Source organism: Falco punctatus (assembly GCF_963210335.1).
Source record: "Falco punctatus genome assembly, chromosome: 17".
Classification (NCBI taxonomy): domain Eukaryota; kingdom Metazoa; phylum Chordata; class Aves; order Falconiformes; family Falconidae; genus Falco; species Falco punctatus.
The window spans coordinates 3305319-3331046 of record NC_137597.1 but is presented as its reverse complement, the minus strand read 5'-3'; the positions used below and the strand labels follow the sequence as shown (position 1 = coordinate 3331046).

The following is a 25728-nucleotide window of genomic DNA, read 5'->3' as shown; positions in this document are numbered from 1 at the left end:
ATTCAGGGCTTTATGATAATGGTATAACGTGTCCTGAGCAACACGGCTCAGGATACAAAGCACTATTTAGGTGACTGGCATGCTAGAAATGGAACAAAGTTGTCTAGAGACAACTTCAAAGGCGAGTCAACACCTCTAGTTGACAAAGATCAGCTAAATAAAGCCAAATCAGTACTGCGGGTATTTCTTCAGACTTGTTTTTCTACCTGGTGTATTTGATCTACACCAGGATGCCAAGTACTAGGATGTAGGATACTTTTAGCAGTTAAGACAAGAACGTCTTATATTTAGCTGCTGTTTTACTGATTAAGTCTTTCCTTTGTTTTATGAAAGGCTTTAAGAGGCATCTTTGCCAGCATCTATTGTTAATTAGTATTTCCAGCAAGGTACTCTTGTGTATTTGGGGCAGGGGATGAGGGGATAAGTGACATTTGCTTTGTCTCCTTTTACCTTTTTTGGTGAAAAACTCCTTGGAATATTTTCCTGCCAAAATGAGCTTGCGAGGTATTTTCCCCAGAAGTTCTATGATCAATGCAATGTGATCTGCATTTTTTTCAAAAGAAAAAGACAATGAGACACATCCTCACAAGACAACTGCCTGTCCCCGTCTTTCTTATAAGCCCCCTTTCAGTACTGCCAAGCCACAGTAAGGTCTCCCCAGAGCCTTCTCCTCCCAGGTGGAACAACCCCAGCTCCTCAGCCTGTCCTCCCAACAGAGGTGGTCCCAGCCCTCTCATAATTTTTGGGGCTTCTCCTGGACCCATTCCGAAAGGTCCATGTCCTTCCTATGCTGGGGACCCCAGTCAAGGGGGAAGGGGAAAGAGGTAAAGGCAATTTGAGGCACGATCAGTTTGAGAAGCAAGACAGACTCCAGCGGTAAGAGGAATGGGAAACACCAGAACAAGAACAGGGACTTTATTGCAGTGTTTTACTGCAGAGGCTTGAGCACAGTTGGTGCCAAGTTGGGTAAATAATCTTTTTGCAAGAAGGCGCCTTTGCATTGCTAACTCGTAAGAGAAGGCTCATCCTGAAGAAGCAACCTGTATTTCGTGGCCCATTTAAAAAAGGAAGAGACTTAGACAAACATACCTTCATCCCGTGAGTAATCTTCCCCAGAATGAGGCTCAAAGAGATAATCTCCTGTTGCTAACTCAAAGGCCTAAACAAAGAGAAATGAGCACATTAAATCACTTTAATACATCTCGCACACCGTCAGATGTGCTGCAGATTGATTTTTGCATATCTCTGTGGGCCAGAAGCAAAGCTGCTGGAAGATTAACCTGCAAAACTCCAGTACATCATTACCATCTGAAGATGTGCAATTACTTTGCAACATTTTAACAACTGCATTAAACAACACCATAGACATACTTATGATGAATTCTGGAACGCGGGGTAATGCAGTATGCTTGCGTGAAACTGTAAAAAGTTAAGGCATTTCATGCGCTTCGCCTCTCTTCTGCCTCAACAGCATTTTGCAAAATGATGTCATGTCCAAACTCTAGGGTTTGTTTGGGTTTTTTCAGAAAGATTCTCCCCTCTCCCCAGATTTCAGATGAGACATTTTCCAAACAGTTAATTCCTGAACATTTGTCTGTAGATACAAAAATGTTTTAAATGAGAAAAATATTTTATTCATTTCAACTCACTGCTCCTAAATTCCACGACATTCACCCATTACATATTCACTTTTACTCAAAACAGTACCTCTGACTTTCTGTATTCTTAGGTTTTTTTAGGGACTGCTGTTGACAAACTAGTAAATTAGGACTCGTGAGTAACCACTGTATCATTTTGGCCCCACGTTCTGCAGAGACAGCATGACCCTACCGCATTCTCTTTCACCACATTCATCAAAATCTCAGCTTGTTCTCCCAGACAGCGGAAATTATTTTACTCACTATTTCCCAAGTTTAAAATATAAACCTCAAGCTCTGATTTGTAGAAAACAGAGAATGGAGACACCAAAGAGGTACACTGAGTAACTGACTAGACTGATTATTTTTTTTTAATCCTCATATTCTACATTTGCCAGCTATTACGGGAACAGCTACAGCCTCATCTCAGCATTACTCAGATTATAAAAGGATTCCAAACATGCAGAGCATGCATACAATTAAAATATGAAAATATACTGAAGGTATCTGTGAAACAGTGCTGAATGCAGCAGAAAGGCTCTTTATATAGAAAGATTTTTGTCTTCAGAATTGCATAGTTGTCTTGTTTTTCCAGAAAGCATGACGACAATGTACAATCATATTTGAAATCTGCCAGTGCTGTACAACAAAACTTTCAAAAGGAAAGCCACACGTGGCAAACAGAAAAAAAAACCAACCCAAAAACCAAACCAAAAAAAACCCCACCAACTAAAAAAAACCCAAAACTCCCCAAAAATTTTGGTATGGAAGCATGGTATTCAGCAAGTCTGTAAGTTGGCTGAACACCTGCAAGTTTTTTTTGCCAGGCCAGGCTAGTAACTTGGCAGTCCAGAGTGTGCAGCACCTGAGTTGCCCCGAAAGCCCTACAGAAACAGTTTAAAATCCCCCAGATGATTGCACTCACCATGCACGCTGTGCTCCAGATGTCAGCAGGGGTGTTATACCCTGACCCTATCAACACCTCCAAGGATCGATACTGTCTTGTCTGGATGTCTTCAGTGAAGTGCTTGTGCTAAACAGAAGAAATATTTTACTAAACAGTTATGAGACTGCTTATAAGAGGAGAATCAACAGCCTGGAAGGCCAGAGTAGATCAAAGCCATTCCTGTTACATTTAATCTGAATTTTACATCCTCATTAAATATATCCTTATATTCCTACAAGTACTGTTTAACTGCTCTACGTGAGACGCTCCTACTTAAGTAAAACAGTCCAGCAATTTAGAGAAAAGCAAGCCACAAAAATAGAGTAAGGAAGGACTGTTTCAGAAGCTGCACCCTCTCCGATCGCGACAGACAGGCCACGACACAGCTACCTTCAAGTGGATAAGCAAGACCAATGTAAGAGAGACCACCCTGCCAGGTGCTGCAAGCCTGGTGTGCAATTCTGAGCCTGAGCCTCATCTCCCCCATGAGATCGGAAGTATTTTGCCATTTAAGAAGCCAAGTAAACCAGACACTTGTTCTATTTGAAATGTCAAACCTTTAAAAGCAGCACAGCCATCAAAGAATAAAACTCTGAGTCTCTTTCATGTGCTCATGAATCCACTGAAATGGTTTGACAAGCTAATGAACCACAAAACTAGCACATCAGAGCGGTTGTTTGCAACTCACTCTCTCCAGGAGAGCCAGACTCCTTCAGAAGTTTCACATATGCAGATTTCTACACATTATATGTGATACCATTCACAGGCCTATTAGAAGTGATGTCATGACCAGCGAGAGGCACCCAGAACACAGGCTGAAATCCCACGTTAGAGTCTCCACTCCCTTCTCTTCCCCCCCCAAACACAGCTTCAAACTGCCACTACTTTCCCAAGCAGGCCCAAGAATTTATTTTGCAGATCCTTTCCCATCTTGGCATACTGTGAACGAATTAGCAGGTTTAAACAGTCAATGTGAAAAGATTGTAAACTTACCACCCAGCAGGCATTTCCTAGGTCAGCTATCTTCACTTTGAGCTTATCTGCATTCTTGGGCTCAAGAGGATTAAGAAGGAAATTCCCAGCAGTTGATTTTCCTAGAGGCAACATGTACAACAGCTGATTAAAGCTACATGGCCAGTGTCACCATCTGTCATCCAAATCCCAGCACCCTCTCCCTACCCAGGAAGGGGTTTTGCTTATGGATCAGAACTTTTCCCTCCCTGAAACCTAGGTATAAAACCCAGCAGCCCGCGCTATCAACAGCAGAGATACCACCATTAACACCCGACTGGTGTTACAAAGCAGAAGGACAAGTAAGCGTATGCAATTAGCGACTGTTTCCCAGCCTTAAACAGTCTGTCTATATCTAACCAAGCTTTTTAAATAAGGGCATTGCCAGCAACAAAACAAGCCTCTCTCAACCCTCAAGTCCTCCTAAATCTTTGAAAGAGAGTTCACCTATTATAGCATCTTTTGACAGAGCCATCACTCACTGCTGCAACACAGACAGTTACAAGAGCTAAAGTATACATTGAGAAAACCTTAATGACACAGCAGAGAGCAAAAATACCAAGTCACTAAATTACATCCAGCTGTAGGTCTAAAGCAATTTGGGAGAGGGCTGTGAGAAGCAAAATACACCTAGTAATCTAGCAGGTGCATTCAACTAAATGCGGTTCAGGTTTCAAAATCTTTAAATCTCACTGGCTACTTTTCATCCATGTAACTCCCCAGCAATACCCTGCCAAAAAATGCTACAGGATTTTTTTAGAAAAGAAGTACAAACGTTAGTTTCTCCCTCCTCCAAGCAGAAAGTTTATCAATTGATTCAAGTTTTTAACACACACACACTGGAATGCATTTAAACTGCAGTTTAAACTATTGATTGTCTTATATTCTCCCAAACTACAAGACTTCCAGTTTTTTCTCCCTGAAACAAACCATATTTAAACAAAGGCATCTTTTTTTTTTTTCCCTACACAGTATAAGCTTTGCTTTAGAATGGCTGCATTTCCAGTTGTGGAAACGCATTTACTCATCTCAAGTAACTGAGAGGAGTTACCCATGCCCCATGATAAAAATAAAACTATCAGAACACACTGAGTAGTACTCAACTCATAATTTAACAGCCAGTGACAATTTTTAGACTTAATTTCTAACTGTTAATGCAAATCACATGTGCAACACTTGATACAAAGGAGTTCCTATACTGAAAAACAGATGTACAGGTACTTTTAAAAAGCGGGATATTATGCAATAGTCAAAACTCAGGTACAACTGTAACTGGAAGCTACAAACAGTGTATGTCTCAGAGTAGGACTGTCAGGTTAATTACTCCTGGCAGGAAGAGTCTCAGGCAGGTGGTTCTGATCACTCCAGCCTACAAAATTCAGGTTTCTATTAATACTCTGATGAAGCGTCGTAACACAACTCTCCCACACAAAGGAGAACAGAGCCCTTTCTTCCAGGGCTCCTCTTATACCTTTGTTGTCTGACGGGCTATTATTCTCATTCTCGTCCTCCGACGGTATCTCTGTCCGGATGCTTTCTTGCAAATGGTTAATCTCCTGCTCATTGAAAGATCGTTCTTCATTGGAGGTGGGCTGACACACCATGGAATCTTCCGAAACTAAGGGCACGAACGAGTCCGACATTGCTTCTTGAGGCCTGTTCTCCGCTTCACCGTTACGCTGGCTGTAATTACAACTATGGAAGTTCTCCTTCTGCGTACGAGGGTGATCGCCACAGTCATTGGCATTGTGAAGGTCATCCTCAAGTCGCACAGACCCTTGATTGCCGGAGTCTGGGAAGTCCGTCATTTGTATCACTCCGTTGCAGTTTATTTCTGGTACGCATTTTTCTACGCTGCTTTCCATTAGAACAGATGGCTCTTGTACAACGACTTCAGCTGGAAGGGGGGAAAAGAAGAAGAGAGCAGAATATATCTCAACAGAGTAATAGCTGAAGCTGTTCAAGGGAGCCCTCGGAAGTAGGCAGTTCTCAAAACGTAACCAAACACAATCATTCATTAATTCAGCTTGTTAGTAAGAAACTGCCTAGCCTCTTTGGGTTGGTAGAGCGCAATGCAAACAGGTTACAACAACAGGCCACCTCTGCTAAAGGTGCTCACTCTACTCATGCCAGCACGAGTAAAAGGACAACGCTGTGCTGCTTCAGCAATACTTCAGGTCCATACCTGTCTTTTTGCTGACATTTTCCTCCGGTGGACTAACTTTTATAAGCATTTCCAGAGGGCTCTGAGCTTCCTCTTCCTCTTCAGGCTGTGTCTGCCCTGGGCTTGCTTCCTTCTCCATTTCCTCTATCTCTTGCATTCGCTTCTCTAACAACTCAGCCTGCCGTTTCTGCTTCTTTTTCAACTTCTTCTTCTTATTCTTTGACATTTTGTCAGCCTACACATAAACAAGCAGAGAAATTGGACTTAGCATCTCGTATTTCAGTAGCTCCAAGACATGTCTAGTTTTAATTTATTTAAGAGCTGAGGAAGCAGTCTGGGATGAAAACTCTAGAGACAGCTGTTCTCCAAAATGAAAAGCAGTTATTAAGGTTTTTGGAGCAGTTGTCTATGGCTCTTACTAGTGCACATCTGTCCTGACCTGAGAAACCTACAGCATTCGCCAAATGAAGGATCTCAGACGCCACAGACAACAGTCACCTTCACAACAGATCTCGGGACCACCAAAAAGACTACGCACTCTGGAGATACATGAGCTAATACTCCTTGTATCTCCAAGACAGCATGAACCCCATGCCTATGTATGACAAACACAAATCACACTTTTCCTTCTGATATAAGGCTGCTTTCCCTTACTGCTGACTGCACTACGATGCAGTAGATACTATAAGTAGATATATACTTACGCACAAAAACTATTACACTTACTGGTTTTGGCTGTGGTGCAGTGCTTACTGAAAGGGAAAGGAAGATCAGGAAATTAGTATGTTCATATTAAGAAACTGCAACTGCCTTCTTATCTGAAGATAAGCTTTTTCCTGTGTGGTTTGGTAACAGCATTTTAAAGATATTGGCAAATGTTATTTTGAAGGCTTATTTCTCTACAAAAGTACAGCCAGAATAATTAAAAAAAAAAAAAAAATCGAGAAAAACATGAAATGAGTAAATAAATACATAATTAAAATCACACATAGCAGACTTGCTTGACTGATTATCAAAGACTTACACTTCCTGCTGTACAGCTTCATTTACTGCATGTATTATACATCTTACAGAACAGAAAATGCAAACCAAAGCATTAAAATACCAAAGTTAAGGCAGCTTCCCTAAGCTCTGCTATGCTATGACGGGCTCAGCTAAATGCTGGTGTTGTCAGATGATGACAGACAGCCTTCCAATACACACTGCAGTAGTTCTTGAAAACTACACACTGGTACAGATGGATATTCTGAGGATGAAAATGAGGAACTAGGAACAAGAGAGAATTTGCTCTCAGATCTTTAGGTCAGTTAGCACATGAAGGAAGCTATTTCTGCCACAAGGCTTTCAAACTTCTGCAAACTGACGCCAGGTAAATCATCTTGTTGAGAGGTTCATGAAACGCATTTCCAGCACCACGCAACAAAAGGAAATTAACTGCTGAAGAAAATGTGAGAAGTGCCTCACCACATCTTCACTCCAGCACTGTACTGAGTGCATTAGCATTTCTGCAGTGTGCTGTAGGAGACCGCCCTACTTTACCAGTGCAGCTGATTTAAAAGCAGGTGCCAGCATGTGTGTATCCTCCATTTTTCTTATATAAACAACTGCCTTCCCCATCATCTTTGAGTTACAACTTATCACTAACGTCACAATTTACACTTGGCTTTTCAGAGCTGACTTGCATTATTGTTCCACTGTACTCAGGAGGTTTTCCCTAGTGAGATTAGTGATGATTTGGGGGGTGTGGGGGGAAATAGCACCAATTTTCAGGAAAAGCAGCACCTGCAGAGCCAGATGGTGGGGGAGCCCCAGATCTCTGCCACTCTGTTGCTTCTGCAGCCAGCCTGCGTATATACTGGTCGTTAACGCAGAGAAGAATGTTCTCAGGTTTAATATCTGTATGAATGATTCGACATTTTGTGTGCAAGTAATCCAGACCCTGAAGAACCTGCAGACAGGACAGAAGGAAATCAATCATTAGAAAAAGCAAAGAATAAGCAAGCTGAGAGTGAAGGGAAAATGCAAAATTGCATAGGATAATTAGTCAATCTAAAGGACTTCAGTGTTTGAGAATACAAATTAGAGTTAATGTGATCAGTTGTTACTACTCAGTTCCAGAAAATATAGATTTGCATACAGATTATACCTATGAATTTAAAATATTGTCTCTTTACCCTCATAAGTTAAGGTTAGATTTTTCAACTGTGGCAAGTTAATACCCTACAATAAAATCCTGCTTTCCTCCTTCCCTCCACCTCACACGCAGAACAATGTTTCTTCTTGGGCAACCATCCAGCAGGAAGAACAGGTTTCTCTTGCTCTTCCCATCACTGAGCGCTGTACTTACTGTGACTTGATTAAGAAAAAAAAAAACAAACAAAAAACTTGCACTTATGAGGAATAACCAGGGTAAGAAGAGGTTAAAAGCAAAGCCAGCTTCCCATTATGGTTTAAGTGTCAGAAAATAAATATCCGTAGCAGAAAGTTTTTGCAGTAGAGAAAGGCAATATTAACCCAAGAATGATTTCGTTGCATGAGATACATCACTGACTTCTAACTTTTGTTTTCTTGGATCTGAGAAAGATCATTGAAAGAGTTCTCGCTGGGTCCAGGGGAACAGTGCAGTCAGAACTAGGGTTTACCTGTTTGATGATCTTTTTGACGCAAGGGAGCGGAAGCCCCTGATAATTTGACTTGATGATCCACTTCAGGAGATGATGCCCTAGAACTTCAAACACCATACAGATATCTGTAACTCAGTCAAGGAAAAAGGCGGACACCCTGAATCAAGGAGCCCTGAATTCCCAAGACTGAGGATCAAAAGAAATCCATACCAGTTAAGCGCTTTATAGTGAAAAACCCTCTTCCTTCTGACACAGCTTAGAGAAGCTGCCTTCCTTAACAGCACCATCCTATCCCACACATCGGTGTCATTATCCCAAACCTAAAATAAAAAGGAATGGAGTTGGTTAGGGCAAAAATAGCAAACTCCTGCTTTGGGTGGAAGCCAGTTACACAAGCAAGCACGCATCAGTATTTCCAGCTAGTATTGAAACAGCTTCAAGCCAACAAGGTGCATTTTGGAACAGCGTAGGCTCTTGCCCCAAGGAAAACTCAATGCCAGATCTCTCTGTACCAGCATTAACTGAAAAGATAATAAAATTTCCATTTCATAAGTCATTAATTTCAGAACAATTAAGTTACTTTCTCTGCCCTTCCTTGCTTCTTTACCAGCAAAACAAACTTTTGACAAGCCTGGACTTCAACAATATTTACATTATCTGCTTTTTGTCTGTAAGATCTCAACAGCTACAGTCACTTTAGTGACATATTTAGTATTGCACGTTTGCTTTAGAAGCCAAACTTCTAGGAGTTTATTAGGCTGCTTTTGTTCTACACTGGCAGAAAGCATGCATGTGTTTCACAACAGCAAAAGAAATATAAGATCAAGACAACACTCAGTGCTAGGTATCAGAAAAAATAGAGGAAACTCATTATGGGGCTATTGTTTTCTAAGAGTGTTAAAATGTGTATAACCTACAGCTCAGTTCTCTCAAGCACCCTCTTAATTCTTGCTGAAATAAAATTCAAGGTACTGCAAAGCAGAAACATGCACAAAACTCTATAAATTTCAGATGTTAAGGGTGTATTATTAGGACTTTGCACAAATCACTGCTTACTAGAAGGGCGTTCACAGAACAACAGCGTATTTTCAAAGCAATACACTTCACACATCCTAACAACATTGATAAAAGTCCAAGGTAAAATGCTTCCCTAACTAGAAAACACCCTTATTATCAAGTTACAGACTGCATGGTTTTTTTTCATTAGCGATCTTAAAATTTTGTACTGCTTTGCTTAAATAAGAGGTTACCACCACGCTGCTTGCAGAATTGAAGGGCTGAGCCAGACGGGCTCTCTTACCACAAAGGCACATCGGACATTCAGTCCTGATTCACAAAGCAGATTCAGCCACCCATCTCTCTCGTTAAAAGCGTGACTAAGCAGCGCCGTCTCCACAACTGACACATCTTACTGAATGATCATCCTGGACCTGAGCTTAGCAGGCAGTTTGGAACCAGATAATTCTATGGCAGGTTTTCTTGGACAGTGAAAGGGCTGCCTGGGCATCACACACCAGCCCTGGCATGACAGCTATCCAGCAAATTCCCAACTTTATGTAATTCTTTGCCTTTATTTCACAAAAGGATACGAGAACCATTAACTCCTGAGATCTTGAAGTCATCTAATAACTGAACAACTCTCTCTTTACTTGGATCATTTGGATCACTGTTGCGAACCTGCAGAGAAAAACAGGATTGTGTTCCTTGAGGTAATTACCAGGCAAGAATATATTTTGAAGTCAGATCTACTGCGTTGCTGTTAGGTTCTTGTCCAAACTCTTTGCAGCTAGACGACCCAGAAATATCAAGCACATGATGAATATGAACTCCCCAAAATTAATAAAAAAAAAATAAAAATTGAACCCCACTCTCAGGCACTCACCGATTTTAGCAACTTGATTTCATCCAGTGCTGTCTCTGTGTAGTGCTCTGCACTCTTCACCACCTTCATGGCCACAAATCTCCTCCCTCTACACACACACGGTAAGTAAATTGGAGATTGTTAATGCTCATACAAAGAATTTATTCTCCAGGATTATCCTAACTCCTTTGCACCTAAGAGAGCTACTTATTGAAGGCATCATGGAAAAATAAGGTTCAAGCACTCATGAAGATTGCCTTTGGGTCTCATTTTGTAAAACACCCATGTTAAGTCATTTCTCAAATAAGTCAGAGATTACTGAACACAAGAGCACTCTTGCCACATACATGGGTTGCCCTGTTAATTCCCTCCCACACATTTGCGTGCGCCATGTCAAAAGAAACTTCTGTGCCAGGATGTGGACAGCTACGTTTTGCGTTTCTGTCCAAAGGTGAAAAGATGCTTCCCGATCATGTTTGTGCAACGCGGTGCACGCCTGCCAGAAACTCTAGCTAGAATAGCAAGACTTACTGGATGTCCCAAGCTAGCCACACAGTGGAGAAGTGGCCCCATCCAAGCTTCCGAATCACATGGTATCGTCCATTAAAGAGATCTCCTATTTTCACAAGGTGGTAACCACCTAGAAAAACAGCGGGAAATTGATATATCAAGAGATCTTCAGAAAGTGCGGAAGAGCAGGTATGGGGAACAAGCATCACCCCTTGAGGCAGACTTACCTGATGTGTTTAAATTTTTAATCATATAAACAAATGCAAATGTTTCTCTAATTGGATCTTGCTAGAACATAGACACAGTATGTCAGAGGAAGAGCTGTGAACAGCCCTCTAGCTGATTGAAGAGGAGGAAAAGTCGGTCATTCTAGTTCAATTATATTAAAACTTTTCAATGTAGGTCACCACTGCAGCATCACAGAAGACTACTTCCTCAGCGAAAGCATCTGAAGTCTGCTAGGCTGAGCCCCTTTGGAACACACAGCTTATGATGTTCATTAACAGTCTTACATCTAAATACCAGCCGTGCTTTTGCACGCTCCATCCCCATAACAGAGTACTGCAGCCAAGATCCCCGCAGTTTCCCTTGCAACTGCCTTCCTGACCGAAAGGCACTCTGCCATTTAACATGGCCACTGAAAACAGGCAAGTCTCCTCCCTGCACCCCTTGTATCTCTCACACTGCTGACTACGCAGGAAGATTCCATGATGGAAGCAAAGACACGAAAAGCCAGACAAAGACACAAGGGAAGCGCAGAAAACAGAATGAGGAGAATAAACTGTGATCGTTAAGGTCTAAATTTTTGCCAGAACCTGGAATTACACCCTAGACTCCAGGCACTTACTGTTATTGTGGTCAGCAAGTATCACCCATGAAATGCATGCTTTGCAAGGAAAACTCATCTCTCTTGATTGAGTTGTTCACAAACAAGACACAGAATTGCTATCCATTACTTCATTAGCTCAAGCAGCAATAGTCCCTTTTCTTCGCTTAAAGATTTCAGTTACAACAGTGACAGCTGCACCAATTGCCAATTCATACAATGGCTTTCTTCTTTCCACCAGCTTTCCGACAAAAAAATCTCACAAATACTCTGGCAGCATGCTGAAAGCAATGTACATGCTTTGAAGTAAAGCACTGAAGCGTAAGAAATGCTGCAACTGAAGTTCCCTGTGCTATTTCTACTTTGCCTTTTTTTTATACATATATATGGCAGTTGTTACATGCTTCTCCCTCTGTCTTATTCAATATATACAATAAATATAAGCAGTCTTACAGAACACTTGGAGGTGGGGGCACAGACTCAAGCTTCAACTAATTGACCAGCTGATTTGTATGATCAGTGTTCTATCTTTTTTTAAGAATTTGCTATGTTACACATAGAGCCTGATCCTTTTGATATTGAATTATATACTGTGGCACCCCCATTTGCTCTGTATTTAGTTTCTGCTCAAAGAAACAGCAGAAGACTGCATTTGCAGACACAAAATTATCTGAGGAATGGATATTAAGATGATGATCTTCAAAAAAACCCTGAAGAATCTGAAAAGCGTCCTTTTCCTGATGAAGTTCAAAAAGGAATCGAATGCCTACTTGCTTTTACCAATTTTGAAAGCCCACTGGCACAGAGGAAAAGCTAACAGCTTTAAACATGTTAAAAAAGCTTTTCAACTCAAATACTGAATGGTAATAGAGGGAACCTTGGAGAAATGAAGAATAGTTTCTCCATTTCAGGTTAGGTTGAAAAATATTATTGTTATGCAGTTTAGTTTCAAAAAACACTTAAAAGTAAGAGGGAGTCTATTTTCATTCTCCGTAGTGGATGGGAAATCGAGGGAATTTCTTGATTACATTGAAAATCCTGCACCTTAAAACCAGGCAGGTTCTCACCTTTACAGTAATCATTTGGATCCTCTTGTTCGTCGTCATCTGATCCCAAGATTTCTTCCTCTTGCTCGGGAAGGTCATTTTCTGAGTGAGCAGCAGGGCCCCGATGCTGAGTGTCGGGTCTGAAAGAGAACACACTGCATGTCTCACACACGTTACTCTTCACTCCAGTAGCTTTCACGTCACATGAAGCATTGCTGATAATGGAGGAGATGCAATATTCAGCCTTCAGAAAAACTTTTCACATTTCAATGCTTTTACTCTTGAGCCAGTATAAAAGTAGATAGAAACAATTTTCCATATACTAGTGAAAAACAGAATTTAATGCCCTAGATTCACTTTTATAGTAGAACAAAGAAAAGACCAGACAAGCTTAGAGATCCCACCAAAACGTTAGTCTCTTTGAACCCCTTCTCAGCCTTTCCTTCAGTGAGGACTTTTCTAAAGTGAGGTTGTATTTTTAAGATGTCACATCACACAAACCCCGAAGATTTAAATGTTGATGAATGCTATTTTAAAGACTAACATCAACCAGTTCTTAGCCTTTTGGGGAAAAAAACCCAAACAACCCAGTTTTAGAACTGGTGCCCTTTGTCCCTTTCACCTTTTGAGATCAAATGAACATTTAACAATCCTCCTGCTTCCAAAACTTGAGAACTCTCACATCCCTAAGATTGCCCTTGATTTCTCCTGTTCTCATGTGGTAGGCTGCATTTCTAGTTTGTCTCTTCCATGAAGGTCTAGAATTTGTTACAGTTGTCTGAACTACAGGGAGTAGGAGTATGCAGAGCAGATGTTCTGTAAACCCTTCTGAGAGTTAGTGATTGCAGAGGGCTTGAAATCAGGCACTGAGGTGGTGGTGGTTTCCCCCCCACACACACTTCCACATTCATAAAAAAGACCATTAATTTTGTTTTTAACTTTCCACCAAATGTGCTACTCTAAGCTCCTGCTCGTGAAGGTCACGTTGGCAAGGGCGACCTCATTGCTCTCACGCATTTAAGCTGTGTTTGAGCTCCCCGAACTAAAACACATCACTACCCCCGCTGCGCCCCATGGCACCACACTGCTTGCAGCCAAACAGTTCAAGAAACAATGATACTAACAGGTAAATTATTTACTTTACAAAGCATTACAGCAACGGTTAAACGTCTACAAAGTTTAATCCTCAATATCCTTTTGTACAAAGCAAGCGTTTATAGTGAAAACAATGCCTACAGCCCATCTGCACTGCCAAGAGCTAATGGCAAAGCACTGCACAGTATCAAAATTAAGCCTCCTTTTCTTAGAAGTGTAAGATATTAAAAAGAGCTGGACTTGCCCAAAGAGGTGGGCAACAAATTTCTTTACAGCAATGACGTACAAGCACGAGATAACATTCTTTACAATGAGCTTCCCCGTCTGTGTGAATTAGCGGAAGTTTCTTGTATTGAAACTATTGTTCCAGTGAAGCAGCAGATATAACTGATACCTTACACCACCCTATTTCAAATTCGACTCATTTTGCTCAAAGGAGTAACTGCTGAGAGAGCCACTGATTGTGCCAGTGGATACGCTAACGCATGTGGGCTTTTGGATGCAGTTTTTTTAGCTTATAACTGAGTTGGAGCTCTGTGCATCATATCATGGCCACACTGACTAATCTTTTTAGTATTTCAGTTTTGAGCAGTTGTATGGCAGAATGGACGTTCAGCATTTACCTACTACACATGCACTCTGCTGAGACTTCATACATTAAATACATACATAAAATATGTGAAAAACTACAGCCACCTTAAACAGCTATGGAGCATAAAAAGGAAGAAATCACATGTTCCAACCTGACCACGACTAAACTTAGAGCCGTTTACAATCTGGAGCTGAAGTTCGTTAAAGAAAAGAAGAGCTACAAAGGTCATCCCGGGCGCAACCAAACCACCTGACGTTCACTTTCAGTCTGTTGTCAGAGCTAGTAAATCCTGCTGATTTTTTAATTCAGGAACACATAAGCAACACAGATTAGTGGCCCAGCACCATAAAACAAGACTGCCAGACAGTCCATTCCACTGCTGCCAGGCTACTGAGGCATTTATTAACAACCTCATAGCTTGTTCCAGCCCCAAGATACTTAGCATTTAGACTTTCCCCGCCCTGTGAGCCACAGATTTACAAGTCAGGGGTAGGAAGAAAGCAGGGTAGGGGGTGGGAAGCCTTGGAGGTCAAAAAGCTCCTTGAAAACTGCTGCATTCCTTTGGGGACAACAGAGCTACAAATAAAGTCATAGGCTATCCCCACATTAAAAGTAGGTAGCAAAGGCAAGAAAGGGCCACGGACAGAACCGTTGAAGGGGAGACTGGATGGTCATATATAGCAAATCCTATAGGCTGGGTAAAGAGAAGCAGAATGCAGCATTGAATAGAAAAGAGAATTTAAACCCAGCAGCCACACCCATAGCATAAGCTCTAAAGAGTAATTCTCCCCAACGCCGTTTCAAGATTTTTCACTTTTGTAACTGTGCAAGATGTAGGGGATTAGAAGGGATTCAAAAGAAAATTCATCTTAAGAACCACTGATGCAGACAGAAACATCATGCCATCCTGCAGTCCCAATGCTTCTCAATAATAAGTCATTTCATGCATCAAGGAAGAAGTTACTGGAAGCACTAAACCCCATTCTCTTGGAAGCTTTCTGTGCCCCTCCTAAGAAGGGACTGACGAATCATGCTGCTGACAACCTCATACACGACACACCCTGTGGTCTGCATCTGAGTCTGTCCTGGGGATCCAAAAGCATTTTACTTCTGTATTACAATCTATTATACCAACTAATGCGATAGTGAGCCGTATTCAGGTCACAGACATTTCTACAATGCTATTTCCTTTATGAAATCAGCTCCAAAACGCATCTCATTTGCCTTCCTGTAAAAATTCAGTAGATGTTATTATATCCCACCACCTTCTTCCCCCAAAGTGATCGTGTCAACTGCAGATGCAGAGACTTAACCAGTGCAGAATGTGTATTAATACCAAAACAACCTGAGACACAAAACCACGACCCTCATCCGTCTGCTTTGCTCACACAGACAGTACTCTTAAAACACAAAAGGCTACTAAAGACAGCAGAAAAATCCATGCTTAGTACTTTAAGATGACAGCTGAGACAGCTGTCAGCAACACTGCTAAATGCAGGTAAAATATAGGATGAGTCTATAAGAAATTGCTAATAGTTTACACATTAAAAAATCAAGTGTTCTAGGGTACTTTTTTTCACAGCCACCTCTGTTCTACTTAAGAACACCTCGACCACCTTTTACTTTTGCTCTCTTGACGTGCTAGTTAATCATTAGAATTAACTGGATTTGCAGGGTCTATCTAAAACTATACAGCATTATTTTACTTAAGGAAAATGATGTAAAAATGCAATGCTATGCCAAAATGCTAGATCTTTTATGGAATTCGTGTGGATCCACAGCTAGAGACCCTCCCAAAAGTCCTTATTCTCTCAGGAACGCCTGAAGAACTACAAATTCACAAGACAAAAAAAAAAAACCCCAAACAATTAATGAGGGTAACCTACCTGCATGAAGCACGGCCTCCCATTGATAAAGATATTCCCGAAGACAGTCCAATAGTTTTCGAAAGAGCCATTAAAAATTAGATGCCACACTGTTTGGGAAGCAGGGGGACATCCACGGCAGGCAGAGGGGCTGGTTCTTCTCGAACGCAGCAAAGCTTTGTGCAAGAGCGATGGAGAAGAGGGATTTGCCTCCACCACCTAGCTGCAGCTGCACAGCGCTGCATTGCAGGTAAAGGGCCTTGCAGCAAGGCTGGGGGTTGCTCTCAGCTGATCTTCCTGCAAATTCAAGTCGTGTTAGGGGTTGAGCATAAACAGATGCATCTCCTCCTCTTGAAGTTTACCTGTCTCAATCTTCCCTCTAATACAAGTAGGAATTCAGTCAGATACTGCGTTTCATCTTCCTGAACGAGCCGGTTTTTATTTGCCTATTCAATAGCCCACTGGATTCAAAGCTTGGATGAAGACAAGGATCATGGTAATTGCCGACAGTGCAACCCTTTTGATACAGAAATGCCAGCACAATCCCACAGGAGAGAAAGGGCGTTCAAAGGAAAAATGAATTTTCTGAAGTAATTCCAAACTTCCCTATCCAGAGTTATGAGAAAAATCGATCCCTTATGCTTAAAAGCTACAAAACAAGCAGAAGGAGTCAAATCTTCTTTAAAAAGGTGAACTGAGTATTTTTCACAGCAGCAGGCACTTCACATCACCCTTCAACGATGCAGAAGAACTACCAGCCATTTCCTGCGCCTGTTTATCCTGCTGGTTTATGTAAGTAATAGGGGAAACAAGTCAGCAGCAATGTGACATAGCAAGTAATAATTTATTTTCTCTGCTACGGAGGACCTTTTATTAGTGAAAGACACTGAAGCTGGCTCCGTGGTTTTAAATCAAGAGGTTTAAGGAAAAATTGGATTCATCTGATTGTGTATCTGAAATATTTTCACCTTAAAAGCTTACTGAGGTTTGAACATCCTTTTAACAGTGTAGCATTGCCAAACCTCTTCATGTTCGAAGACGTGCTAACAACATGCAACATTTCCCACTGCAGCCAAGATTTTGCTCCATGTTCATTGAATACATCACCCAACGACTCTGCTCACCTCTGCAATGCGCAGCGGGGACAGTAACAGCTATTTGCAGGAACTAAGATTTCAGTCACTCCTTCCTCACAAAAGGTGTTCAAAGAGTTTGCGAAAAACCCGTTTGTATTCTCTTGCCAGTTTTCCACAGAATCACTCATCTGGTTCACACACTAAAATTAAGGTGAAATTGATCGTGTAACGTGTGTTCTTACAGACTTGCACTGAGGTAGATCCAACAGCATCAGGAGGATGAGACCATGGGAGACCACAGTCACACCCGTCAGAGAGTGCATCAAAAAAGCAGTGTTCTTCAAGCTGTGGAGCGGCACCGGCACGGGCTCCTTCGCTGTTCTCAATAAATTACGTCAAGCCATCCCAGCAGCCAAGCCTCCACATGCAATTTCACAATCAAAACTCAGAACGTTTCTCCACTCCGATAACTTACAGAACAAAATGCTTGAAGAGAAGTGTTTGGTTCTTCTATTTAAGGGCTACTTCTTCAAAACTCTTCTGTACAGGAAACAAGTATTTTTCCTTGTCCCTAAACCAGCAGAAATACTGTCCACGCTACCCATCTACCTGCTTTGAACAGATACAGAAGCAGATCCCTTCCCCCTTCAAGCAAGGAAGGCAGCACACATTTAATCCAAATCACTTGTGTCACACCTATCACCCTTATATGTGTGCTAACAAAAAAAGATATTCTCCTCACTCCTCTTCACTTGTTTGCCATTCCCTTGGTATTTGCAGAGATGACACCCATCTGTAGGAAACCAAAGACAATTGCTTTCCTAAATGATTTTTAAGCCGCCTGCAGCACAGTTATTATAAACACTGTCATCCCTTATTTGTGAGTGCAAATTACACACACGCACACCATCCCCTGACAGAATTCAGTTCAGTGAACTTGACTAATGACAAATCCAGCTTGTAGCGCAGGAGACAGGGGTAAGAGTACTGTAACACACCCCGGGACTGTTGCTGAAGCGTTGCTTTCCACCTTAACCATCCAGCCGACGATTTCCAGGGCTGTACACCCACTGCAGCAAGATCTCGCCTCAAGTGCTGTTAAAGATTCCTTGTTTTCATTTGGGGAAGAGTGGAGGGAAAAAAAAAAAAAAAAAAAGCAGCTCCATATGGCACGGTGAAAAGCCAGGATTTCAACATCTCTCTCCCGTTTTCACATCCCTGCATCCAGACAATGTCTCTTTAAGGGCATGCTTGCCAGACTGCATCTCATTACTATTCCTTAGCACGCCTCTTAATTTCAAGATCATGTTAAGGCACATCTAGTCAGAATGACTGCTTCTGGTGTCAGCTTCCAACATGCTTACATGCAGATCTGCTGGCAAACCTAGTGTTCAATAAATATTGTAACTGCAGCTGTTTAGACTCAAACTTTCAGTAGGAATTCTGGTCTGAAATGATAGAATTATTTTGCTGCCTGTATGCACTTTACCTTTCTGCTCAAGAAATTGTTAAGTATTTGAGGGGATCATACATCATAGATTGTGGGGGACTTATGAGCCTGTAATCCACGTTATTGTGTGATTACTGCAATTCATTCACTCTTGCATCCCTATTTTTCTGAATAAAGAACTGGTACTTTCTGCCAGTGGGGCAGATCCACAACACTTGCTGCTGCAGGGCAGCCATCTCCGACCTACAGGAATACTGCTGTCAAGAACTTAAGAGGACTGTAGATGGTCTTTCAAAGCATTTAGTTTGGAAAGAACAGTGCTCAGAGGCACCGAGACATACTTTCATTTAGTGGATCTGTGGGAGTTCAGTTTGAAGTAATAATGAATTTCACGTAAGAGTGGTGCTAACGCACGAACAGAGGCAATCAAGTTTCTTGCTCCCCATACCCACTCCCCCACACAAGCACTTAACAAGCTGTTTGTAGAACCGTCTGCCATCCCAGCTATTACAAACCAAGGGATGTCCATGGAAACCAGCAGATCTTCAGTTGTGTCCTGTCATAGTCTAATAATCGCTTCTGCGTTTGAATGAAAAAAATCCTGTGGGCGATGCATTCTGACTCTACCCTAAACTTATATTCAAAATACTTATGAGCTATGTAGCCCCGGCATTAATTATGAAAGACAAGGGAGGAAACACAAACTGTGATCCTGGTCCCAGGCAAAGTTTTGAGTAAGGAGGTTGAGGAAGAACCCAGGAGGGTCAGAACTCCAGAGCTCCACAAAGACAGCACGAAAGTGCTAACAAGCAAGATATGCAATAACAAACTGGAACGCATCAGACTCCACTCAGAAGTTTCTGCCCCCCAGACTGCATAGATGGAAAAATTACCAACTTCCTCCTCTCTCTCCATAGAAATTCTGTTGAGGAAGAAGAAAGTGAGGCTTCACTGCATGCCAAGAGTCTGTCCAGAAAATCACAAGTAACTGTAAACCAGCTTCTTGAAAACACAAAGTATTGCATGCATTTGGGAAGAGGGAGAGGAAGCAAGACTGTACCAACTCCGCTCTGCCATTGCCCTCCCTCCAGGAGTAGAAAGTGCCAGAGGAACTACTCAAAGTCCTGTGAAAAAATCTCTCCCGCTCAGTAAAGCCTGTACGAAAGGATTAAATAAATTCACCAGTGCATGCAGAATTAATACTTCAAATCATTTTTCAGAACAAGCCATATACTGTAACTGTATGGCTGCCACTACCTTTGTGATTATTCATGCTTACAGTAATAAAATGTTCTGCTCTGAGACACAATCGGTTCGACATCCTTTACACAGAGCTGCTGGTTTTGTGCACGAGTAGGCCAACTTTTCCTGAAACATAAAAGACACTGCTGAAGCGAGACACTGGACTTGATAGGTATGTCATTGGCAGGCCCAGACAATTACACTGTTTCACCATCTGCACATCACACAGACCTGTGGTCCAGTTCTAGTAATACACTTGTTTTCTTAATTTCAGAAGAAATGACCTGTAATATGGAACTATTTTTCAGTTTCTTGTCTGCTTCTCTAACTGCTTTGAATCTGGATGGGCTTTTTAGCCTAGTTTTTAAACTCCAGGTCTTAATCTCAGCAGTAACCTAGAGTCCTTTTTTCCTAGGACACAGGGAACAGTTTGAGCTTCTAAGGGTTTGCAACATACAATGCAGGTAGAAAAAAGCCAAAGTATTTTACTGGCAATTATGGTCTAACTGTCACAAGTGCCAGATTCCATTACAAATTACCAAAGCCATTGCTCAAGTAAGTCTATATTTGTATTTTAGTTCCAATAGAAGCTTGTGTTTTTGAATGGAAGCATGGTTTTGAAGTAAATACCAGACCTTTCTTACACATTGGGCTTGTGTTCACACAGTGCAACAAGTCTCACAGCACAGGAAATTAATCTCTTTCAAACAAAACCCTGCAGACAGCACACTCCAGCACCTTTTCAGGCAGGAATGGACATTCTGTTCACACAAGGGCTAACTCAAAGCAACATTCCCCTCCAAACAGCACTTGGGGTCCTTAAAAATCAAGCTTGTAACCAATCTCCTGTTTGCCTGCACCGCTTCTTAAACAGACACTACTTTACTGCACCAGGGCGTTACAAGTACACACGTGGCTGGGTCTGTGCTACGGGACCTGCAAGCCATGGCGCAGCTACCTCGTGGCTGATGAAAGGCTCAGACGGTGGGACACCCACCGCTCCTTCCTCCCGCTGCATTCACGGACATCCCCATCCAACACAGCTCATGAAACACCAGAACACGGGAATTCCGTTTTCAGTTTCTTAGAAGTCGTACGAGGACCTCTCGCACAAGAAGTGTTGCCAGGAAAGCACCGCACAGGTCCCCGCCTTCCTAAAGGCCACTGCAAATATTACACCTAACACATCTGTCTACTGGCGATAAACTCCAGAGATACTAGTAACTCCTTCAAAGCTTCTGTGTTTTTGACAACTGAGCAAAAATAACTACTGGAAGCACCTCACCACATAGACTGTACACTCTTCAAACATTCGTAAGTTTTAGTAAGAAAAAGAGCTTGTAAGCCTACAAGCTCCTTTTTTAAAGACAGGCTTTTTTGACTGCTTTTGGGAATCAGCTGACTGTTACCGCCTGAGATCTTCACACCTCATGAAATGATAAAATTAATACATCCCCAAGCAGCTTTCAGCGAAGCTATCTTTTGGCAGCAACACACATTGCAGTAACCTATGTACCAAACTCCCAATGCTTTATTAGCAAGTAAAGCTTTGACATGCCTATTTCCTGACATATTCTTGATATTAAGGAAAAGGCCAAGCAGAAGCTTGCCTCTCATTTTCTAAAAATATTTTCAAGCAATTTTAATTCTAATTTCATGCTTTTTTGATGGAAAGGACTAAGAAGAAACTGAAATCAGTGCTTCACTCAAGGTCACAAAGCAACCCAGTGATAGTCAACATCAGCACTCGGGATCTCCCTGCACCTAGGCTTGTTTTCAGTCCCTCCAAGGCATTCAGCCTATCACTCTCCCTGTCCTCCCTCCTCCTCAATTCCCACAGAAACGGGAGCTGGGCAAACGTACACAGCCACGACAGTCTCCCAACTCCACTATGGTAGGCACGGGACCGACAAGCAGGCTAGGCAAGCAGAAACTTCCTAAGCAAAGCCGTGAGATGGCTGGTTCAGCGATCGTGCCAGATCACCAAAAGATTTGGGCTAGTTTTACTGGAGTGGGAAGACACAGGTACCTCACCTTTGTATTACGAAGAAACTTAGCCTGCTCCTTCTAGTGAAGAGTATGTTATGATGAATGCACTCACTTCTTCACTGATATCAAATAAAACAGAACAAAAAAAAAAGGCAGGAAGGATGGGAAGAAATAGGAACATCCTGAACTTGGGGAAAATGAAGAACTTGGTTGACCTTCCCATTGAATAAAAAAAAATTTTATACATGGAACTGTGATTAGTATTTACAAGGGTCTCCTATAAATAACCAGTTTGGTCTGGTCTTGTCTGAACCTAAATAGCAGCAATTTTAACTATTGAATGATGAAAAAAAGCAGTGACTTTCCAGTTTTGTTCTATACACAGTCCGTGCTGATTATTTTAACCTTTCCAAGTGTTTTTTTTTTCTGGTTTTAACCGGATTGAGTTGATAGGGAAACATAAAGCAGGTGTAGTTCACTTCTAAAGTGCAAGATATTCTGAGTTACTTTAAATCCCTTTGGAACATTCTCTGCATTTTTATACTTACCCATACTAATTCCTAATATTTACCAACCTTAATCTTTTAAAATCAGTTGTTTCATGCTTTTTCCTACTCTTCCTATAGAAAAAAATAACACGCGTGCGATCTAACCAACTACCACGGAACATTAGATGTTGAAAGGACATTCCATATGGTTTCAAGATTAGATTTTATGGAAAAAGTCTTGCAACAACCCAGTTAAGCTTATTTTAGAAGATTTAACTGGAGCAGCTTTGTATTTAAATAGCAAAAATGTCATGGAACTGCACCTGAAATTAGAGGCTGACACTGGGTTCATTTTGTCATAGAACATAAAGCATAAAGTACATGCAAGGTTCTTTAATTTCCGAGGCAGGATCTATGGTACCAGGCAGAGTTGAAGCATGTAGTTTAAGAAGATAAACACAGCATTTTACAAGTAGTATGGTTCTCCACCCAAATCCAGGTTAGTGGCAAAATCAACAGCTAACCAGCAGCGCGGTTGAACCTGTTCTGCCTACAAGGTTAAAAAAGATTTTAGAAAAAAAAAATAAAAAAAGCTAACATGCCAGCACTGAAAGTTACCATTCAGCACCCTCAGAATTTACAGAGAAATCAGTCTTTCCAGCCCCAACTGTGGGCTCTACTGGCAGAGCCACTATTGTTTGTCTGCAGCTGGACAAGAAGCAGAGTAACTAACAGGTATAGAATTAAACAATAGATTATTCATTCAGAAATTAGGATGCAAATAATAGTAAAGAAAGAGAACAGAATTTCAAAACCTGTCCTAATGCTATCTTCAAGAAATACCAGGAATACATACGTACAAAACAGCATGGAAATGTAACGCACATCTGCCAAAGAGTTTAGTTAATGCTCTTTACCCTTCAGAAGCCACATTTCAAAATAACTGGATCTTTGCTGGAGACAACGGGCAAAAATTTTAAAATCCCCGTGATCTGTCCGAGGAAGTGACTAAGAAAGCGTTACTCTAGGCCTAAAGAAAACCCCTCCAGCTCCCACCCCAAAGCCTTACTTACTAAATCCTTCTGGTTCCTAGCCCCAGGCGAGTGTAAAACCTCCTGAGGTGCCAGAGATTTGGCACAAATAAGCGGCATTTTACCGAGCACACAGAACCGGCTCGAGGATCTGTATCACCTTTCCCTAGAAAGGAATCCGCGAGCAGCACTGAACGCGGTATTTAACGCAGCCTGGCGGGAGCCGCTGTTGAATATTTACTCGCCATCTTTCCATTTTGATCTCTGCAGCCAAAAAAAGTTCACCACACAGAAAGACTTGGGGAAATTCCTGCGGTAGGAGAAAAGCCACAGGAGAGCATCAAAGTTAAAAGGAGTAAATGAGAGATCACAGAGGTTTTACGGCAAGATTAAAAGGAAAATAAAAGGGGGGGGGGGGGATGGTGAGGCAGGGGATGCACCAGGCATTACTGAACTGCTGGGGGTGGTGGTGAAGGGGGGGTGGGGGTGCACCAAGCATTACTGAACTGCTGGGTGTGTGTGTGAAAGGGGGGGGCAGCAGCAGGCGTTACTGAACTGCTGGGGGGGGGTGAAGGGGGGGTGGGGGCGCACCAAGCATTACTGAACTGCTGGGGGGGGTGTGTGAAAGGGGGGGGCAGCACCAGGCGCTACTGAACTGCTGGGAGGGGGTGAAGGGGGGTGGGGGCGCACCAAGCATTACTGAACTGCTGGGGGGAGGGGAGTGAAGGGGGGGCAGCACCAGGCATTACTGAACTGCTGGGGTGGGAGTGAAGGGGGGGGCAGCACCAGGCTTTACTGAACTGCTGGGGGGGGGGGTGAAGGGGGGGTGGGGGCGCACCAAGCATTACTGAACTGCTGGGGTGGGGGTGTGAAAGAGGGGGGCAGCACCAGGCGCTACTGAACTGCTGGGGGGGGGGAGGGGACGGCAGCCCCCGCCGGGTAGGAGCCTGCAAGGGCAGAGCATGACACGAAGCGGATGGTCACGACTGCAGATCCATCGTGAAGGTCTTCTGGGGGGAGGCAGGGAGCGGAGAGCCTTCCCCCCCGCCCCAGCGCCTCTCCCTCCCCTCAGCCCGCCAGAGAACCCCCGGGGGGGGCGGTGAAGCAAAACCCGCCGCCCCGGGCCACCGGCTGCCTGCCTGCGCCGCCAAACGCGCCTCTAATTAAACTCGCGTCACGGAGCCGCCCAGCCCCGGAGGCCGGCGGCTCCTCCGCCCCGCAGCGCCCGCCTGGGCCGGGGTAACAAAGGGGCGGCGGGGCCGGGGGCGGCGGGAGCTGCCGCCTGAGGGGCACGGGGCCCGCACTCACTTCCTCTGGGCCTTGTCCTTCTTGGCTTTGGTCCGCTTCTTCCGCGCCTGCAGCGCCAGCACTGCGGGAGAGAAGGGGAGAGAGGCGTGAGCGGCGGCGGAGGGGGGGTTGCGGGCCGGGGGGCCGGCGCGGCGCGGCGCTCACCTTTCCGCTCCATGGCCGCCAGAGCCGGCAGCGCCGCGAGCCCCGCGCGCCTGCGCGCCGCCCCCCCCCACCTCCGCGCCACGCCGGGCCGCGCCTGCGCAACCCGCCCGGCTCCGGGCGCCCCCGCGCGGCCGCCGCTCAGCCCCGCGCCGTTGGGGCCGAGCTGGGAGCGGAGGCCCCGGCCCCGCCGTGGCGCGCACCGCGGCCGTGACGTCAGCGCCGCGCGCTGTGACGCGTATCCGGGAGCGCCTGCGGGGAGCTCGGGCTCGCGCCGTGGCGTCAGGGCAGGCGCTGCCGCGGGGTCGCGCCGCCGGTTACGCACGGGGGGGGCGGCCTCGGGGTGCGGGGCCCTGCGCTGGAAAGGCCGGTACATCGCCTGCCATCCCCGTCACAATTACAGGCTCTTAATCTTATTAAGTTATGTATTACTTACTATTAAAAAATTAAATTTTTCGGCTACTGGGCCATTCGGGCACGTCGCTGTAAGCACCGAACAACTGCCCGTGAACCGTGTGCCTGCAGCAGAGTGAAATCCCTGTCAGAATCACAGATTCTTAATGTTATTAAATTATGTATTAATTACTATTAAAAAGATTAATTTTTTCAGCTACCGGGCTATTCAGACATTTCGCAGTAAGCACCGAACAAATATCCATGAACCGTGTGCCTTCAGTGGAGTGAAATCTACCTTAGAATCACAGACTCTTAAATTATTTATTCAATAATTATCATAAAAAGGAATTAAACTTTTCAGCTGTTGGGTCATTCAGGTATCTGGCTGTGGAGCACTGAACAAATACCTGTAAATCATGTGCTTCAGTGG

At 43.3% G+C, this 25728-nt stretch overlaps 1 protein-coding gene across 3 annotated transcripts in view; it reads right to left on the bottom strand.

Moving 5' to 3' along the window:
• SRPK1 (SRSF protein kinase 1) overlaps window positions 1–25360 on the bottom strand; it is a 28287-nt gene extending 2927 nt beyond the window's left edge. The window contains exons 1-15 of one of the 3 annotated variants that reach the window (XM_080367244.1): window positions 25339–25360; window positions 24762–24822; window positions 12647–12765; window positions 10775–10883; window positions 10265–10352; window positions 9972–10059; window positions 8401–8507; window positions 7541–7706; window positions 6485–6510; window positions 5780–5993; window positions 5066–5491; window positions 3577–3677; window positions 2563–2670; window positions 1090–1159; window positions 451–543 (exon numbers count right to left, since the gene is read on the bottom strand). In XM_080367244.1, coding sequence (XP_080223370.1) covers window positions 451–543; window positions 1090–1159; window positions 2563–2670; window positions 3577–3677; window positions 5066–5491; window positions 5780–5993; window positions 6485–6510; window positions 7541–7706; window positions 8401–8507; window positions 9972–10059; window positions 10265–10352; window positions 10775–10883; window positions 12647–12765; window positions 24762–24822; window position 25339 — 1777 coding nt within the window. In that variant the 5' untranslated portion in view covers window positions 25340–25360. Of the gene's footprint in view, window positions 1–450; window positions 544–1089; window positions 1160–2562; window positions 2671–3576; window positions 3678–5065; window positions 5492–5779; window positions 5994–6484; window positions 6511–7540; window positions 7707–8400; window positions 8508–9971; window positions 10060–10264; window positions 10353–10774; window positions 10884–12646; window positions 12766–16198; window positions 19564–24761; window positions 24823–24905; window positions 25294–25338 lie in introns of those variants that run through there. The other 2 variants (XM_080367242.1, XM_080367243.1) reach the window with 2 other exon arrangements.
• Window positions 25361–25728: the final 368 nt, after the last annotated feature.